Below are 20,679 nucleotides of genomic sequence, written 5' to 3'. Positions count from 1 at the left end.
CCCTGACAAGAGAATGCAATGAACATAATAAATCTTCATTTAGGCCCCATTTGTACAGAAGACTGAACCAGATTTAAACCATTATCTTATGCATCAGCCCCTTTGACTGTTGGTTATTATCTAGAGTGATGTTAAGTTCTATACACTTTCTTTTGCTTTTTCAAATGGGCTGGATGACATTTTTGTCATCAATCCTTGTGATTGATCTTCTGCTTGAACACTGACTCATTTCTTAGTTTTTTGTAAATTTTATAAATGTATTCATAGGAAATACTTAGGTCCTGAATATGAGTTTGGCAGTCGGATGGACCGCTAAACCCACTGTGGCGGTGCGCCAACTGCCGCATTTGCTAACTGACTGCTGCATTATGACTTAGGCGGTAGGACAGCCATAGGACCGCTGCTACAGCCGGGGATCCGCAATCCTTGGTGATCTTGCTGCTGTGTAAGTCCACAATATGCTGAGTTTCCTCACTGCCCTCCTATTCATGGCTGTGAGCCTGTCGCCATGAAAAAGGTGGTGATTTGGAAACTAAGGGGACCCTACTGGGCCCCCTAATGCCTCGGTGCATGGAGGGAGACACATGCTGTGCCCCCTGTCTTTCTGCACCCCCATGTCCTGCATGGCAGGAGCTTTACAGTCCATGCTGCGGTGGAATGCACTGTGGCAGTCCCACAGTGTTGCCTTTCATAGGCTCCCCTGTGATTCTTTAAAAGGCAGCACTGTGAACCAGTCGCGGCAGTGGGGTTTGGCAGTTGCCACCCCGCTCCCACACTGTCAAACTCAATCAGACCCTTAGTCCCATTGTGGAGATCATGTGGTTTAAATTGATGCAGACCAACATTTTTAGTCTTCACTTAATTGATAATCCATTTTTATGTTGCACTGCATGCCGTATTTTAGCTGCAGATGTTAAGTACAGGAAGTCAAAAAATGTAAATGAAGACTATTTGTGACTATGCATCTGTATTACGCTGGTTTTGTTATTGCTGATGTTTTGTTTTATGGTTAAATTTTTAACCAAATAAACATATTTCTGATCTTTACCCCTGTAAGTATTTCTTTGTGAACAAATATCATTGATACCTTTGTGAAAAAGTTTCCATGTTGACTGTGTAGATGATTAAAATATTTTTGCTACAAATTGTAGACTCACTGAATTATTATCACATTCACTACATGCATATGGTTTATTTTAATGTTTCTTTAGGCACAACTGTCTGCAGGTCAAATTGGGTTGGTAGTGTTGCAGGTAACAAGCATAGATTGGTTTCATTATGGCACATTCTCTATTTCTCATGGGCCATGCAAATGGGTGGCAGTGCTGCAGTGGAACTGTGTCTTAGAATAAAACCATAGGATGCGAGTGCTGGTGTGGAGCGGATGACCAATAGTGGAAAAGTTAGCATGCATTAGTCCCTTTTTTTCACCTGTTACTACACTGGATCTCTGCTCAGTCAGTCAAGTTAGAGGCCTTACAGGCAATAATAAATCATACCACTTACCATGCTGTCATGGGTGGACGACACAGATGTAAGATAGGTGTTTTAGTGACCAAAAACACTGCTGTGCATTACAAATTCTATTAACATAGCACAACATAACATACACAATGCCATGAATATAACATAACATATGGCAAACTAGCAATTTTCTCATCACCAGGAGTGGAGCTACTAAGGTCTGTGTTTTGGAGAGGTAGCTCTGACGTCTACCGTACCAAGTGGTGGGTCTCGGTAAGGTGCTGATAATTCTGTCTTTCAAAACGTTTCTCAATTAGTTTCAGCCGACAGCTTCATCATAGTTAAGCTGCTTACGCCTGTGATGTCTTACAGTGGACTCTCCAGACGTTTTCAGGCAATGAGAAAAAATCATGGGGGTACCAGTACACCCTTCCATTCCTCCTTCCTCTCTCCTTCTTTACCTCCTTTTACTGTGAACCCCCTTTCTCTGTGCTCTTCTCTCTGCAGCACCCTTGCCAGAAAGAACACATTTTTATAACCCATTTAAAGCATTGCTTTGAATGTCAATCTATAGGGATGCACACATAGGCAATACCATAAATTAAGAAAAAAGGGGGATGAGACATTACGCAACATTCACCCTTCTGAAAAATAGGAGATGATTCTGCTTGTCTAGTCTATTTTCCCTAAATAACACATGGGGAGCAGAGCCACCAATGCCACAACCTTTACTTATGTAATGTTTGTTAATGTTGTCAGACAAGTTAGGTGGAGGTATTCAAATATGTGTGTATATGACTGAGTGGCTTGCATTGCCTTTCCTTTTTCATTTTCCTCACAGAGCAACAATACACCAAGTAGATGTTTGTGACCAAAACATATAGCGAGGGGTTAACTATCTAGTGATACCAGACCACAGCCATTCATGTACTGTTTATAAGGAGCATTGTGAGGAAGGTTCATCATCAATCATCAATGGAGTCGCTGCCAGCCTTGCCATTCATACATGCACTACCGTCCCCCTGAAGTACCTCCCTCACACCCTCGGTGGCTTCTATCCTCGGTTCCGCCAACACTCAGGCTGCTTTGTGTGAGTGTATTCTTGGATGAATCGTTCCTACGGGTCTCTGCTGTGACTACATATATAGTTATTCTCAATATGTCATGGTGCCAATTAGTTTCCTTGTAGGACTGGAGAAAAAAGATTCTTTGTAATTTATGGTTCCTGATTTTTATAGGGTACTGATATAGGTCCATACCACAATAGGTTGCCTGTTAGACATTCTAATCCTTGAGGATAGGCATACTCCCCCGAACCCTAAGGTAAGCATCCCTGCAAAAGCTTCCCCCAAGGCATTCCATGGCTCTTGTCAAGTAAGGGATGTCTGACCTGCCTCTATTTGAAGACAGCAAACAGGCCTTTGTGTCTTTCGACTTGCCACCCATGGCAAACTGTGCAGTGTTGGAAATTCATTGGGTGTCTGCGTCAGGACATGGTAAAATAATGATATGCACTGCTAATAAAAGAATACTTATCTCTTTAAATCTCTTTCAATCATTGTACCCCTATAGCTTTTTTTAGTTTGTGCATTTGCCATCAGACACCTTAAACATTTTTCAGAATGAGTTTTAACTAAGAAGTGTGATTTATTTTTGAACTTCTGGTTCTGTTACACCAAGCTATAGCACCTAGGTTGATGCTAAGTATATTTTCAGATTTTCTTAATGATGTGGCAGACCAGTCTCTTTGGAAATTTCTTTCACAAAAAGTCCCACCTCTTGAAGGTATTCAACTCTGATTTGATCGTGGAGACTATGTTCAATGGCTTTCTCAAATCTGAATGTAGCATATCACCTTTCGGGCTGTCTCCTTTCTCCATTCGGCATCCTATGTGTGTTCGCTGGTGATAAATTAATGCTGAAGACTGGGTGAAACACTTCCCACATTCAGAACAAATATGAGGTTTCTCTCCGGTGTGCGTTCTTCTATGGATTGTAAGTGTGAATTTCCTACTAAAACTTTTTCCACATTCTGTACATGGGTATGGTTTCTCTCCTGTGTGAGACCTTAGATGCATGGTAAGTGTGGAGTTTTTTGTATATGTTTTCCCACATTCCATACATGTGTATCTTCCTGTAGCTATCTGAGGTTTCTGCTGGTCAGAATACTTTTCTGACTTGAGTTCATCTCTTTCGGTGTCATTGCACTGAGGTGGTCTGTTTGCTCCTATGTTTATCGTGTTCAGGTTGGAGTCTTTGCTTCTCTTCCCCATTTCTTGTCTCTGTGAATTCTGGAGGTCCTGCTCATATTCCATCTCTACTGGTTTTACAGTATCTGTGCATCTTTCCTTATTCTTCGTGGTATATTGCTCAGCGGGCTGACTACCTATTGAAATATAAAGGAGACCAATCATTACATTCTCAATAGTACACACACTGACAAGAGAATAGACTTGTGCCGGTACATTTACCATGGGAAGATAAGACGACTCACCATGCTTAAAAACTGTCACACAGATCTACAAATAGTTATGCAAAAATGCCCACATATTCAAATTCCACCTGATCTGATTCACTATTCTAAATTTGATAGGTGGATTCCCTCTTTATTAGGTCACAATAACTACTTTACTTCATAATCAAGAAATAATTAAAACAAAACAGCAGATCTTTAGAGACATAAAAATGTCCCTACACTACTACTACTACTATATTTCTGGATAGTATAAACATTGCAAACGTATGTATTTTAAGTTTGTGTTTGCAGAGGAATAGTTTTACTGTATGACCCTGCAGTCTTACTTTGCACCACTCACTGCAGCATGCACTGCCAGTCGTCCAATTTCACATATTAGAAATATAAACAAAGAGTACATTTTAAAAGTCTAAACACACATTTTTCAAAGGAACAGGTTACAGAATACCAGAAGAAGGCATATTTCAAGTACAAAGTGTATCAGTTAATTGGACTTGCGAATTAGACATTTTTGCACCTTTCCCATTTAAACATTTAGGGGCGGATGTACTAGCACTTGGTGCTGCGTTTGCACCACAGAAGTGATGCAATGTGACACAGTGTTGTTTTAGTTTTTGTTTTTTTGTAGCACAAATCCTAATTTGTGAATGAAAGTAGCACTAAAGTAATGCAAAGTAGTGCTTTGTGCTACTTTGCATCAACCGGGTGGTCAATGGGTGGTACATGGGCCGTCCGATGAAACCACCCATGGATTTTCACACAAATCCTTATTTACTGAAAAGGTAGACACGCTTGGCGCTAAAAATAAACGGCTCCTAAAGTTAGTTATAAAGTTTAGAAAAATATTTTTGCTTTCCAAAACGTTCACACTTTTGCACATATACTGAACTGTACAGCACACAAAGTTGAATTGTTTTTATACTAGATAGAAACATAGTATTTTGCACTTGAAGGGTTCCCTGCTTGGCTTCATGCACACACCCTTGCAAGGGTGAGTGCCTTAATGCAAGGTCAACCTGAAGTGTACCAGTGCAGGTGGGAAGAGAAACACGGTCACATTTTAATAGATATGGCACTTTCTGCTCTTTCTCTTCCACACAACGTAGTGCAGCAACATTTGTTGCTACACTGTATTGCATGAAAACCTAGTAATTCTCCTGTTTGATTTACAAAGGGACATTATATATAGACAAACACTTAGCCAGTCATATACTAGGAGTATGTGGACTGGCAGGGCACAGCTTTTCGGTGGGGTCTGGTACCAGGGTATAACATAGGGTTTAACCAATAACCACAGCCATATATCATTCCCAGCTGTTACTTGGGAAAAGTGTGCAACAGTTAGGTAATGAGAATTACACACAATTAATGGTCATGGCCATTCCCTAAGCCCAGGGTATTAGGGGCACAGATATTGGCAGTGCACCATTGGGACAGGGAGCAATACCCACTTGGCACAGTCAAAGGGTACTTAGCGAATGATAAGGCCAGCTGCAACACTTTGTGCCCACTGTGGCCCTCTGGCATAGCACTACTAGTACAGAGTAATTGTAATGGGTTGGGCTTTCCCAGTATTTAAATAGGTGGACAATATTTTGTGGGCACGGGATACTACTGACATGTGCCAAAGAATGTCATTGAAAAACTAAAAAAAATAGCGGAAACAATTTTCTTCAGCTGAGGACCATAATGTCCCATGCACTGCTCATTAACTGATATCAACATCACAAATGGCAAACAGTTACATCAATGATACAACATAGCATGTTCACATCAGTTTGCAACCAGTGCAAAAATAGCGTGCTTCTAAATACAATCGATAATCGATGCTCTGACAGCAATAATTAGAAGCCTTTTACATAAAATGATGGTGAGGAAATTTAGCTATGCAGCATTTGGATCACTGAAAGAATATCGACTACCAAAATATCGACTACCCAAAATATCGAGGAAAAAATATCTACAGCAAAAATATCGAGTTTGTATGTACAAACAGGTAAGTACAAAAATATCGAGTACAAAATATCGTTTACAAAAATATAGTTGTAAAAAATATCGTATTTACTAAAAACAGTGTTAAATTAAATTAATATTAATAATTAATTACTAAAATATACTTAAAATTACTTAAATTAACTTATAATAATTAAATAATTAATGAAAGTTAAATAAATATTTTTTTATTCCATATTTATTAAACATATATATATAGTAATAAAATATAATAAAATAATACCCAAAAACTGAAAACTGACCCTGAACCCTAAAAATACCCCTTTACCCAAAAACTGAAAACTGACCCTGAACCCTAAAAATACCCCTTTACTCAAAAACTGAAAACTGACCCTGAACCCAAAAAATACCCCTTTACCCAAAAACTGAAAACTGACCCTGAACCCTAAAAATACCCCTTTACCCAAAAACTGAAAACTGACCCTGAACCCTAAAAATACCCCTTTGCCCAAAAACTGAAAACTGACCTTGAACCCTAAAAAATACCCCTTTACCCAAAAACCCAAAACTGACCCTGAACCCTAAAAATACCCCTTTACCCAAAAACCCAAAACTGACCCTGAACCCTAAAAATACCCCTTTACCCAAAAACCCAAAACTGACCCTGAACCCTAAAAATAAAAACGATATTACTTCACTTACCTTAAAAACGATATTACTTCACTTACCTTAAAAACGATATTTTGGCTGTCGATATTCTGTCCTGTAGATATTTTCTCCAAACGATATTTTGGAGTCGATATTATGTCCAAACGATATTATGTAGTCGATATTATGTCTGTGCACCGCAGCATTTCTATGTATCTTAGTGAGGGTATCTACTTCCACAGGCAGTGGACCTATAACCATACATTGTTGCGTAATGTCTGTGAAGATATCTATTGCTTGTGACTAGAACGGAGTAGGGCTTTCTAATCTTTACAGAATCCTCAAGGCAATCTAGTTGCCTGCAGTACAGGTGGTACTGCAGGTTTTAATCTCAAGGTAATCTATACGAGGACAAATGTTCAGTGAACTGCAACTTTTCCTCTATATGTCATCTATGTGAGGCCGTTGACATGGATTGTCATTGTTTGAGATGTCATATAACTGACTATCTAAATTATGTTTTCATCTGTGATGGCATGTGAGCTGTCATGAGCAGTGCACTGAGAGTTATAAGTGGGAGCAAGGATGCCTAGCAAATGTAGGCGGTTTGTAGATTTTGGATTTCAATCTAAACCTCCTTGCGGCTCAAGTTTGTATCTAGGGAATCTATTTGCATACCTAGAGAAAATATTCAGTTGAAGGGTATGTCATGGTAATGAATCAAAACTTTTAAAAAAACACAGCAATTCCCCAGTTGAATTTGGCTGAATTTGGAGTTGTTACTCTCCCATGACCTTACTGGCACCATCACTTGATGCAGTAACTATCCCATGTACCTCTCCTACTATTCGTAGTCATTAAGCTTCTCTTTGAACCTGTACAGCACTCTGCTGCATTTTGGCTAGGTTTGTGCCATAGAAATACCATATATACATACATACATCACACATGACGTTGTAGATGGAATTATGATATGACACCACAATCACAGACTATAAGTCATCAAATATGTGGTATAGAGATGACATAATTAATTTAAGGTAGTGGTACCTCTACTTGTAACAATTTGTCACAATCCAGAGTTGAAAGAAATTCACAACAGGCTATTCTTTACCAAGAATAAATTAATCAGTTTGCTTTAATAGGGTGATCTGAATATTTCGGAAGAAGGCTTAATAATATGTATTCCAAGGGCATAAGTATATCCTTACAGATCAGAGAAATCATATTGGAAATCCTCAGATATCCCTTCTTCACGCCCAACTGTACCATTGGACTTCAGATTCTGTTGTATAGTTTGTGCTGCTTCCTTAGTCCATGATTTTCGTACTCTTCTCACACACATCATAACATGCCAGTTTATGTGGTACAATTTTGTTAATGCACCAACACTGATATACTTTGCAAAGGCTGCCCTTTATCAGTCGTAGTCTGAGCAATCAGTTTGCCATAATGAAGATTAGTTCATGTGTTAATTCAGTAACATAATCAGCACGGTTGGACCATTGGGGCGGAGGGGCCACGGCACTTAACTTTTGCCCCTAAGAACAGTATATGTCAGGATGAGCAAAGGTCAGTCTGACAGACACTCTTCATTTTCAGGTCAAACAGTCAGGAGGTAGACATGTGTTAAATGCGAAGACTCCTGGCTGCTGAAGATGAAATTTGCTGGGCTGAGGATGTCACAGCTCCTGTAGGCATGACCTCCTCAGCTCAGCAAAGGAACTTGAGGCCATTACCCTCGTGACGATGGGGAGTGCCACTCATTGCCTCTCACCTGGGCGCTTCATGTTTAAGCCCTGAAACGCCCAGGAGTGGAGTAGCAATCAGTGACACTTCATCAAGGAGTGTGGTGGGGTTAGCAGTCTCACCAACCTCATCCCACTCCGTTATGATGTTGGGACTCCTGCCTTCCCTCACTGGCTGACCAGTGAGGAAAGGCAGCAGTCCCAAGCCTCCTGGGACCTCCAAGGCAGAGCTGCAGGTAAGTGTGATGTTGTTTTAATTCATGTTTGGTGCGTGCATGTATCAATATTTGGTAATAGTGTTGTGAATGGATGTGTGTGTGTCTGTGTGAATGCATGGCTGTGAGTGTGTATGTGTGCATATATTTCCCAAATGCCCCCTCCCTCCTAAAATTACTGGCCACTACTGAACATAATTACGTTGTACTGCCCTATTATCAGCTGTTTCTAGATTGAACGAAACAAACCTTTTTTCTCATTAAAAGAGAAGACTCGATTCAAATAATAACTGAAACTCCATCTATATAAAGTATTTCAAGAGATCCCTAAGGTTGATATACAAATAAGACTGGTGCTAAGGAGAAAACGAGTAAATCTCAAAGTGCTTGGAAAATTTTCACTCAAGATATCAACCAGTCCCAGATTTCTCTTCAACTCCACAAAGACAAAACAATTTTTATTTCAGATTTGCGATTACCCCATCTTCTTAATAAATCTGTTAGCTGCACCTATTGTGATATTCCATTTCCTTTCTACACACAGGGTCCAATTATTTTGACTAACTCTTGCTCTTGTCATGGAATCATACTGACCATACAAAATATTTAGGAAGTATTTCCATGTTTTCCATAGGGGTCTGATGTACAACCACATTTAATCAGGGCAGGTGGTCAAGCAAAATCACAGAACATAGACATTACTGATATGAAAGCCACTGAGACGGATGAACATTTGGACTGCAGAACCTTTCTGCTCAATTGTCTGAATGCAGTGATCTGTCTGGCTCCTGACTTCAAAGTCAGTAGATGTAATAGGTTTGGTGTGTAAGGACCAATGTAAAACAGTGGAAAACTGTGCACAATCTTTTTACAGCACCTTTCAAGACCTGTAGCTATCAATTAGTGTTCTTCACTCAGACAGCCAGAAAAGCATTACCTCCTCGTCCATCTTCCTCTCACAGTACTTCCATACGAGTTCATCTCCATTCATGCAGTACCTAATTACCAAACTTTACTTTTCCTTCCCAATCCAAGATGGCCCCCATACTTATGAGTACAAATACATCATTTCCTGGAAGGGGTTCCTGGTTCTTTTTTTCTGCAGCTGATCACCATCTTTGTTACAGGTATGTTTTTCTATTTTTCTGACCTGCTATGGCAGCTTGTTTTTGCTTTATATGGTCACAGTCATATGTGGGGCATGCAAGACCACAGGGGGCATCTGTGGCCTGCTGGACAGCCTGTGATGGCCTCGGGGATATTAAGAGATTGCTGTCTCTACCCTCCGCAGTCAGTGGTGGCTCTTCAGTCTTTCCAAGGGGCTGGTGTGTTGACTGTGGCCCCTCTGGTTGCGCACTTGCTGCACAGTTGTTTTCTGCGGCGTCCTATAGTTCATTCTGCAGGATTTGCAGGGTGCTCTGTTTGAGCCTTTGGAGTCTGCTGACTTTAAGTTTTTGTTGGCCAAGGTTGTGTTTCTGGTGCCCATTTCTTGCGGGACACGGGAGGGGGAGATTGGGCTTTGTTGTCTTCCCCTCAATGCCTTAGGTTTTTCCCACACAAGGCGGTGCTGTGTACTAGTGCTGCCTTTCTCCATAATGTGGTTTAATCATTTTATTTAGATTCTGATATTGTTTTGTCTGCTTTTTGTTCTTTTACAGTGTGTGGGGAGGATGTGTGTTTGCATTCTCTTGAAGTCCATCAGACTCATTCTGTTTATTTGTAGAGCACTGCCTCATTTTGCACATTTGTTGCCTTGTTTTGCTCCCAGGTCTGGCAAAGAGGAGTCTCAAGCCTTTTCTCTCTACTTTGCACCGCTGGATTAAGTTGGCCATTTATCATTCTTATTCTTTGGCTGGCCAACCTGACCCAACATCTTTCCCTGGGAGGTCTACTGATAGTGGCTCAGCCTCCTGGGCAGCATTTAAAGGGGCTTCCATTTGAGACCTTTGTTCTGAAGCCACTTGGGCTCTGTCCCACACATTCATGCCACATTACAGTTTGCAGTTGGGAGGAGATGTATCCTCTGATTTTGGTACTGCTATCTTGAGTTCTGTGGGTACCCCTCGAGTTAATCATTTTAAATTGTTTCTTTAAAAACACCTGTTTTTGCTCATCCGTGATGTGGTTTGTTTCATACTCACATGTAAGGAATGTGAGAGGAAGACAGATGAGGAGGTAATGCCCAGTAACTTACAGGTAATTTTCATTACTTCGAGTCCATGTCTTCCTCATCACAGTCCTGAGTTTCCACCTGCCTCTTTCTGTTGTTCAACTGATTTCTTTCTATGCTTGATTGTTTCATGAAGTCCTTCGCAGGAAGTGATGTAATAGTACTCTTGAGTTTGGGGGCACTCTTGGCTTGGGAAGGAAAAGTTAAGTTTGGTACGTAGGGTTTGCCTGAATGGAGATAAACTCATAAGTAAGGACTGTAATGAGTAAGAAATGGCTCAGAGTAATGAAAATTACCAGTAAGTAACCCGACAAGAGCTGCTTTAGCGGACAGAGAGAAGACGTTGGAAAGGGCTTGCAAGACTTGCAGACACGAGAAAGCCCACACTCAAAAGGAGCAAAAAGCATCCCATTGCAGCACCCCACTAGTGACGGAAGAGGTCCTCTATCAGAAAGGATGTCAGTCAGACAGACAGAAGTAATCTGATGTGAGACTGAGAAGGGATTAAGATAAGATTGAAAGGGAGGAGTAAAGCAGGAGCTAAATTTGCATGTTTTACAATCACTCAGTAAACCAAATATATTTTTTATGAACCAGCAGGCAAAATAACAGAGAACAAGGTTGCTAAAAAGGGCCATGGAGTAACCATACAAATACTAAGGCATTTTCACATAGTATTACGTGTCTGCATCCACTTTTCTTGATGCATAAAAATACTGCAAGTAAAGAACTGATGAAGAGAACAGTGGAGTCATTTACAGGCTTACCAACAACAAACGATTTTAAGGACAACTGATGTTGTAGCTTTCTTTAGAATCATCATGACAAATGAAATATAAACCTGCCTTTTTGTTAGTGCTTCGTGTATCAATTCTTTTGTGAATCACATACCCTGAAATACATGGAAATTCTACGTATAACATCAACTACCGGGAAACAATCTATATTTTCAGGCAGACACTATTTGGCTACCTCTGGGCTACTGATGTGTTTTCTTGTTTCTCACAAAACGACCACACTCAGGACTGAACAACAGAATTGACAAAACCAGCTACTAAATTTGAAAATATCTTTAGCTTCAATGTTAGAGAAAGATATTACTGTACATACTAAGCTATGTTTTCAAAGTCACCATATTGAGGAATGGGTGTAATCTCAACAACTTTGATGAGTGTCTAATTTTGGCCTTTGATAGATTGCCTCAGATTAGCACAGGTGAATAAATAAATAAGAATCAAGTTATCTATATTCATTTAAACTGCCAGTGGCAAAAATAACCGTCCCAACACTGGCTAAATCGTAGTGCCCACAATTTTTTGGCTTGTGAAAGTCGAATCTTAAAAGTACATCGACTAGCTGCAACAAGAGAAAGCTTAATTTCTCTAACAGTTTCTCTTACAGTTTTATTCAAGTACTATTCCCATAATGCAGCTGCTTCTAGTATTTCTCAGGTAGTTGGACAATGCAAATCCCTGTTTTCTTACTGTGTGTGACCCACGAGAAAATTCAAAATATGGAATCCCATTTTGGTGAAGCTTTTAGAACAAGCTCAATTCTGCAATTTTTTTCATAAAGAATAATTTATCCAAATTAACATGGTGAATGCCTTTCATGTTTTCAGATCTCAATAATTTTTAAACAGCCCATAATGATCTTTCATCCCTTTCTCCGTTGTGGGCGCTGGAGCAACTAATACCATTTTTGTGTCTACATATCCACAACAATGGCCTATTTTCTGGGCCTTTCTGTTGTCCCCAGTCTCCTCTTCCACTTTCTGGTCTCTTTTTCCCAACAGAATTTCTCTATAGATTTGCTTTCTGAATTTTCTCTCCTCCTGCACAACCCTTCATCCTTCCTCCCTCCCCATCTGTCTTTTTATCCCTGTTCCTCCGCTATAGTTTACTTTATTTTTACATTCATCCTCCCCTTTCAAACATCTTTTATCCCCAGACCTTTTTTAGGTCTTGCCTGAGACGACAGATTCGCTGTCAGATGCGAGACAATTTGTTAGCTTATGGTGGCTTAGAGCCCACCCATTGGTTGGCTTCATCATCACTCTCACTTCCTTACTTTTCTTTGGTCGGCGCATGCTGGTTTCACTTCCTCTTTGTGTTTATATCCCTCCTGTGGAGAATGGCTCATGTACAGTTTCCTTTCCAAGTATCCATCCTTGTGCCGCTCGCACTTTCAAGGCAAAAACTACCTGCTTCTTTTTGTGCAAGTACTCATAAAACTACATGTGTTTGGCGGCTGTTTCCTTCCATAGTACTGCTACTCCTCCCTTCATCACACAGCTTTTTTTGTATAGAGCAGAATCTGCCTGAGGGCATAGGAGCATTTTACATGACCACTGGATAAAGTTACACAAGTTCAAATGCGTTTTTTAGGTTGAATTGTTGCTTGTCACCTTCCTCTCCCACTTTATTTCTTGCCTGACTACCCTGATTGTTACATACCCACCTTGTGTTGCTTCTAAGTCATTGCACCATTCCGTTGTTGCTTCCAGCAACCCCACTCTCCGGTCATTGTTTCCAGCCCTTATGCCCATCCCCTGCTACATAAAAAGCATTGGGTTTTTAAATATTTTTAGCCATGTTGCAAAGCAGCATGGTTGCTGTGCAGCATGGCTGAAAGAATGCAGCCAGCCCGGACCAAATCTAGCTCCTTTTTAGGTCTCGGACTAGCGGTGCACTGCGCAGCAGTGCTCGCGCAGCCGAGATTTAATGTTTTTTTGTATGAGGGCTTGAACCCGCCCCTCTTCTCAATTGGCTGGCTTCCTAAACGGAGGCCAGCCATTGGAGGAGAGGGGCATCACTCGGTTCAAGCCCCGTCTTTTCCAGATTCGGGGGCGTGTTTTTTCTCATCTTTTTTGTTTTCGTTCTCTCCTCTTCCCATTGGCTGGAATTTTACCTTCCATCCAATGGGAAGAGGACAGAACGGAAACCACGCCCCGAATCCCAAAATGACGATGCTTTCTCCGAGGCATTTCTGCCTCGTCTCGGAGAAAGATGGTGGTGTTGGATCCTGTGTCCCAGAACGAAAGCATGTTTCTGGTGTGTTCCTGTGCTGCACGTAACGATCAGCAGAGAACCGACTCCCTGCACTGCACCTCCGGGGCGCTACGATGTTTCCAGCCCTATGTGAGCCTCAAGCAAGTCGCTCCGCGGCTACCCCAGGCACTGTCAGTGTCGGCCCTGGCCAAAACGTAGGTAAGTTTGTCCCAGGTACAGGCCGACGCCCCTCACCGCGCTCCCCCAGGGGCGAACGCCGCTGTCTTTCCTGATCTGGATCGCGGCGAGGGGGGCAGTCAGCGAGTCTGGCGCATTTCAGAAACTTCTTACCACTGCAGGGCTGTACCGCTAAGGAAGGGTTTCTCGATGCCTCAGTACTGGCTGTATTCCGTATGTTGCGTTGGGCCGCCGCCGGGTCTCCCGCACTGAAGGCCGGCGTAGGCTCGGGCTTAGGTGCGCTGTGTTGTCTGGGGCTCCCGGGGACAAACCACTGCCCCTCTCGCGCCTTCTGGTGCTGTGTGAGTACCACGATCGCGGTCCCCTACGTATTCACTTGCCGGAGCTGCAACTCCGATGTCTGCCGTTCCGGTGGCCAATTCAAAGCGAGATACCGCTGCTGGGCCCTGTCCCAAAATGGCGTCTCTCACCTTGTGGTAGTGCCGGCTCAGGGGTATGCTGGTCCACTATCCTGAATGGGGTGTCCACTGCTACCAGGACTTCAACCGGCAAGCGGCTCCAGCCTCTTCCTATCAGCCGCGTTGCTGGTGAATGTTAAGTTGCTTGCTGCAATGGAGCAGAGCCGCTCCCGGACTGAGCTGTACCTCGTCAGGGCAGCGTCCGGCCCCGCTGTTGATTCCGCCGCCAAGGGCGAGGGCCTCGACCGTCACCCGTCCCCGTGGCCGTGTCCGCAATGTCCTCGGCGTGTGGACTCACTGCAATGAGTCTGCCTGCTGTAGACAGCAGCACGCCGGTGTTTTACTGGGTCACCGACGGGAGCGGAGGAGCCGCACGTCCGATCAAGTCGCCTTCCCTCTGCCCGCAGCCCTCCTCCGTTGCGCTTTCTAGAACACACGTAATCGGGGCATAGTAACACCCTTCTTTCAAACCAGCCGGAGACACTCCGTCTCATGCGACGGTGCTCCTGGGCTTCCGCGGCGCGACCTACAGGACCGCGAGGATGAGTACTGCGCAGAGCTGTTAGAGCCCCAGGGAAAAATAAACTAACACTGTTTATGTTGAGCAATGAACATTGGTGAAGCTCTTAGGTGCGTGGTATGCATCACAGCTCGCCCTGAATACAGAAATACATCGCAGCTGAACGCCACCCTATCAGCTGAGAAGCGTATCACTTCATTTGTTGAGCTAACCGAGGGGCAGACACACATGATTCTGGAATCCACGCGTGGCTCCAGATGCAGCCGCCTCATGTCCTTTTGATACACCATATGGTGGGCGGCTGCCATCTTAAAACCGGGTGGACTGGGCCCTCTGGCAAACGGGGCGGTGTCATTGGTTCTGGTTGATGCGGCAAAGCAGGACCAAAAAAAGGTTCAACACAATTGCAGCTCTGCTGGATTAGAGGAATATGCATCGCAAGAAGTCGAGAAGATGCCAAGTCCTCCGGTGAGTGCTTGCTGTCCTACCCCCTCGTTGCTCGTGCTTGCTGTCCTGCCCCCTCGTTGCTCGTGCTTGCTGTCTTGCCCCCCCCCCCCTTCGTGGCTCGTGCTTGCTGTCCTGCCCCCCCTCGTTGCTCGTGCTTGCTGTCCTGCCCCCCAGCTGCTTGTGCTTGCCGTCCAGCCCCTCCTCGTTGCTTGTGCTTGCTGTCTTGCCCCCTCGTTCGTTGTGCTTGCTGTCCTGCCCCTCCTCGTTGCTTGTGCTTGCTGTCTTGCCCCCTCGTTGCTCGTGTTTGCTGTCCTGCCCCCCCTCGTTGCTTGTGCTTGCTGTCCTGCCCCCTCGTTGCTTGTGCTTGCTGTCCTGCCACCCCCTCGTTGCTTGTGCTTGCTGTCCTGCCCCCCCTTGTTGCTTGTGCTTGCTGTCCTGCCCCCCTCGTTGCTTGTGCATATGCTCTCCTGCCCCCCCCCCTCGTTGCTTGTGCTTGCTGCCCCTCTGGTCCCGGTTTTCGTGCTCCTCTGGTCCCGGTTTTCGCACCTCTGTTCGGATGTCGGCTCCTGGTAGGTAGCACAGGGATAAAATCTCTGGGCATTTAGCTTATAGTACTTGGGTAACTCAAGTAAAGATGCCTGTTCTTGTGTGTTATGGCACTTAAAGAAGTGGACAGATTTAATTGCCTTCATAGATGTAACTGATTTCTCTTTTTATGCAGCTTTGTATAAATATATTCACTGTTCTCCTCCCTTCAGGCCATCTAAAATCCTAAATGTACCTCCTCCCTTTATTTCTGATTACTGGGACCTTTTAAGTCTCTCCCGTTTTACCCTGCCTCCCTAGTTTTTTCTCATAATCCACACTTGGACCATCAGTGTGCTGCTGCATAAACAGCTTTTCTATATGCAGGTGTTCTGATCATTATCTTCACTTGCCTAACTTGATGGATGCTTCCATGCCATTATGGGCATTTCCTGTAAATCCTATACTGCTATTACCTTCTGCTGTGCAAGGCGTATTTTTTCACCAGTATAGTCCTCTTCTAACTGTGCATTTCATATCCAAAAAATACCAGCTTGAAAAACCAAGCAGGAGTTTGCTTCTTCTTTGCTTCTATTCAAAAAATACCAGCTTCAAAAACCAAGCAGGAGTTTGCTTCTCTTTTTTTCCCGTGAATAAAGGTGCACAGTATTTTCCTTTGAGATACTTTATGTACCACGCCCAGCTGATTAAACAGTATTGAAGCAGTGTAGATCAATCCCTCTTGCTTCCTTAGAAGTGTATTTTAGGTCTGGTTAATGACGTTGACTTTGTTGATGTTCGTGCCTCTGTTCCCTGTTCGTGCCTCTGTTCCCTGTTCGTACCTCTGTTCCCTGTTCATACCTCTGTTCCCTGTTCGTGCCTCTGTTCCCTGCTTGTGATCCGGTTTTCGTGCCTCTGTTCCCTGCTTGTGCCTCTGTTCCCTGCTTGTGATTCGTTTTTTGTGCCTTTGTTCTCTGCTTGTGCCTCTGTTCCCTGCTTGTGATCCGGTTTTTGCGCTTCTGTTCCCTGCTCGTGCCTCTGTTCCCTGCTCGTGCCTCTGTTCCCTGCTTGTGCCTCTATTCCCTGCTTGTGATCCGGTTTTCGTGCCTCTGTTCCCTGCTTGTGATCCGGTTTTTGTGCCTCTGTGCCCTGCTTGTGCCTCTGTTCCCTGCTTGTGATCCGGTTTTTGTGCCTCTGTTCCCTGCTTGAGCCTCTGTTCCCTGCTTGTGATCTGTTTTTTGTGCCTCGGTTCCCTGCTTGTGCTTCTGTTCCCTGCTTGTGATCCGGTTTTTGTGCCTCTGTTCCCTGCTTGTGTCTCTGTTCCCTGCTTGTGATCTGGTTTTTGTGCCTCTGTTCCCTGCTTGAGCCTCTGTTCCCTGCTTGTGATCCGGTTTTTGTGCCTCAGTTCTCTGCTTGTGCCTCTGTTCCCTGCTTGTGATCCGGTTTTTGTGCCTCTGTTCCCTTACTTGTGCCTCTGTTCCCTGTTCATGCCTCTGTTCCCTGTTTGTGCCTCTGTTCCCTGTTCGGGCCTCTGTTCCCTGCTTGTGCCTCTGGTCCCTGCTTGTGATCCGGTTTTTGTGCCTCTGTTCCCTGCTTGTGCCTCTGTTCCCTGTTCGTGCCTCTGTTCCCTGTTCGTGCTCTGTTCCCTGTTCGTGCCTCTGTTCCCTGTTCGTGCCTCTGTTCCCTGTTCGTGCCTCTGTTCCCTGTTCGTGCCTCTGTTCCCTGTTCGTGCCTCTGTTCCTTGTTCGTGCCTCTGTTCCTTGTTCGTGCCTCTGTTTCCTGCTTGTGCCTCTGTTCCCTGCTTGTGATCCAGTGCTTGTGTCTCTGTTCCCTGCTTGTGCCTCTGTTCCCTGCTTGTGCCTCTGTTCCCTGCTTGTGATCCGGTTTTTGTGCCTCTGTTCCCGGTTTTCATGCCTCTGTTCCCTGCTTGTGATCCGGTTTTCGTGCCTCTGTTCCCTGCTTGTGACCCAGTTTTTCGTGCTTCTGTTCCCTAGGGCGTTACTGGGCAGAGAGCTGTGTGTCTGTGTGTGGCTCTGTCTGTGTGTGGCTCTGTGTGTGTGTGTGTGTGTGTGTGTGTCTCTGTGTGTGTGTGAGTGTGTGTGTGGCTCTGTGTGTGTGTGTGTGTGTGTGGCTCTGTCTGTGCGTGCGTGTGTGTGTGTGTGGCTCTGCGTGTGTGGCTCTGTCTGTGTGTGTGGCTCTGCGTGTGTGGCTCTGTCTGTGTGTGTGGCTCTGTCTGTGTGTGTGTGTGTGTGTGTGTGTGTGGCTCTGTCCGCTAATACTCTCTACTACTCTCTAATGCTCACCTATTGCCATTGTAAATGACAATACCATTTACTTCTGTTTAAAAAAAAAAAAGAAAATGAAATAAATGCCATTTGCAATGCCAATAGCTCTAACTTTAACAAAGCTGAGACCATTGCATTATAAATGCTTGTTTTAAACTGCTGGCAGTAGGGTTGGGCGGGAGGCAACTACATCCTCTATGTTGCATGCCTTAAAAAGCAATAGACAAGTGCCTGGTCTCAATTTGATGCTGTCTTTTAATTATCAGCAAAGTGAGAGCCTGAATTTACTTACACAGCTCATGTGTTATTTCACTCATTTTACATTGGATTCATGTAAGTCATTACTTCATTTCTTGTATGAGGTTTAAACACGATCTAAACTTAAATTAACATTCTAGACATTAAATCATATTGTGTGAAACACATACAGCACATAAATGCACAGTTTCATGCTTGAATTATAAAAAACATGTTTCAGAGGTACACCAGAATCAATTGAACTTCAGTCCTGTCTGTGTTATTTCAGAATGTCTTTTTAGGGACTGATTATCACCATGGGGCAATTTTCAACTGATGTGTCCAGCTCGGACACCCTGTTTTTATTTGCTACCCTTGGCGACCGGAGCGATGAATCTGCTCAGGAAAGCCGACGCGTTTCCAAACCCGGTCCAATCATTCGGGTCTTTCCTCAGGGCGAACCTGGGTAACTAACAGGTTAAAAATTACATTATTAGAGCCTTCTCCTGATTCAATTGAAGTTGCTATACTGCAGTTTATAGGCGCCCGGAATTACCTTCTCGGTCCAGCGCCGCTTTAACGTGAGAACTCTGGAATTATTTTCGTTTCACAACCTGTGGTGGTGTGAAAAGAGGGAATAATTTTGTATCTGTGTATATTTCCACAAGGGCATTTCTTAGAACATACCGTGCATTCTCAGGACTTACTTGTAAGTGATGAATACGGTGGGCTCGTGCTGTGGATGAATCCCACGTTGCAACAGTCTAACGGAATCACCCCTCTGTTTTAAAAAAAACTTGTGTCAGTTCTGCACGACAATAAGTTCGAATGACAAAGCACTCTTACAACGCGAGCATTTCAACAAGGCTTACAAGGGAGTGGGTTCTTACTTGTGTCTGCCGTGATTATGTTGCTGTCGAATGACGATTCTTCATTTTGGGAATTGTTTGGCCGCCTTCAATGCTGTTTGGCTGAAAGAAGTTTGAAGGCTTAATTAAACATGCACGCTTATAGCTGCGGGCTGTACTTGGGGCTCTACGTTTTAGTTGATTGCTCACCTTGCTTCTTTTGGTGTGATGCTCGATTAAACGCTCCCACTGGTAAGCGTTCGGTCGTGGCGTTGCTGTGTGTATATAGACACCACGCCTCCTGAGTCATGTGAATCTTGTCTCAAGTGTTTCTGGGACTTGTAGACAGAGGGGTGATTCCGTTAGACTGTTGCAACGTGGGATTCGTCCACAGCACGAGCCCACCGTATTCATCACTTACAAGTAAGTCCTGAGAATGCACGGTATGTTCTAAGAAATGCCCTTGTGGAAATATACACAGATACAAAATAATTCCCTCTTTTCACACCACCACAGGTTGTGAAACGAAAATAATTCCAGAGTTCTCACGTTAAAGCGGCGCTGGACCGAGAAGGTAATTCCGGGCGCCTATAAACTGCAGTATAGCAACTTCAATTGAATCAGGAGAAGGCACTAATAATGTAATTTTTAACCTGTTAGGTACCCAGGTTCGCCCTGAGGAAAAACCCGAATGATTGGACCGGGTTTGGAAACGCGTCGGCTTTCCTGAGCAGATTCATCGCTCCGGTCGCCAAGGGTAGCAAATAAAAACAGGGTGTCCGAGCTGGACACATCAATTGAAAATTGCCCCATGGTGATAATCAGTCCCTAAAAAGACATTCTGAAATAACACAGACAGGACTGAAGTTCAATTGATTCTGGTGTACCTCTGAAAAATGTTTTTTATAATTCAAGCATGAAACTGTGCATTTATGTGCTGTATGTGTTTCGCACAATATGATTTAATGTCTAGAATGGTAATTTAAGTTTAGATCGTGTTTAAACCTCATACAAGAAATGAAGTAATGACTTACATGAATCCAATGTAAACTGAGTGAAATAACACATGAGCTGTGTAAGTAAATTCAGGCTCTCACTTTGCTGATAATTAAAAGACAGCATCAAATTGAGACCAGGCACTTGTGTATTATTAGTATTTATATGTCGAGCCTGGCTCTGACGGACAAACCCCAACTTTTATATAACCTTAAAAAGCAATAGGACGTGGCCAGCGCTGGCTGCGTCATAGCGCTTTTTTATTAGAACACTTTCAGTGGGGCTGCTTTGCAACATAACTAAAACCATTTACAAAGCCAATAACTCACATAAGCCAAACCAATTGGCTTTGACATTGCTTGTTTACTGATGATCCTTCCCTTTCTTGTCCTGTTTCACCTGTTTCTGACCTCTTTTTGCCTTCCTTCATGTATCACAGCAGCTAGAGAAACACAAAATACAATAATCCTATTTTGAATCCCAAATTCTCTTCTCTTTGGT

General features: G+C 43.6%; 1 protein-coding gene across 5 annotated transcripts in view; it reads right to left on the bottom strand.

Moving 5' to 3' along the window:
* Positions 1 to 3,094: 3,094 nt before the first annotated feature.
* Positions 3,095 to 20,679, bottom strand: part of LOC144755282 (zinc finger protein 8-like) — a 115,290-nt gene continuing 97,705 nt past the window's right edge. For all 5 annotated transcript variants that reach the window (XM_078644055.1, XM_078644056.1, XM_078644057.1 and 2 more), the window contains one exon: positions 3,095 to 3,850. In XM_078644055.1, coding sequence (XP_078500181.1) covers positions 3,225 to 3,850 — 626 coding nt within the window. In that variant the 3' untranslated portion in view covers positions 3,095 to 3,224. The remainder of the gene's footprint in view (positions 3,851 to 20,679) is intronic.

This window comes from Lissotriton helveticus, chromosome 5_1 (genome assembly GCF_964261635.1).
Source record: "Lissotriton helveticus chromosome 5_1, aLisHel1.1, whole genome shotgun sequence".
In the NCBI taxonomy this organism is placed as follows: domain Eukaryota; kingdom Metazoa; phylum Chordata; class Amphibia; order Caudata; family Salamandridae; genus Lissotriton; species Lissotriton helveticus.
The sequence above is the reverse complement of the archived record's forward strand: the minus strand, read 5'-3'. Positions and strand labels throughout refer to the sequence as shown.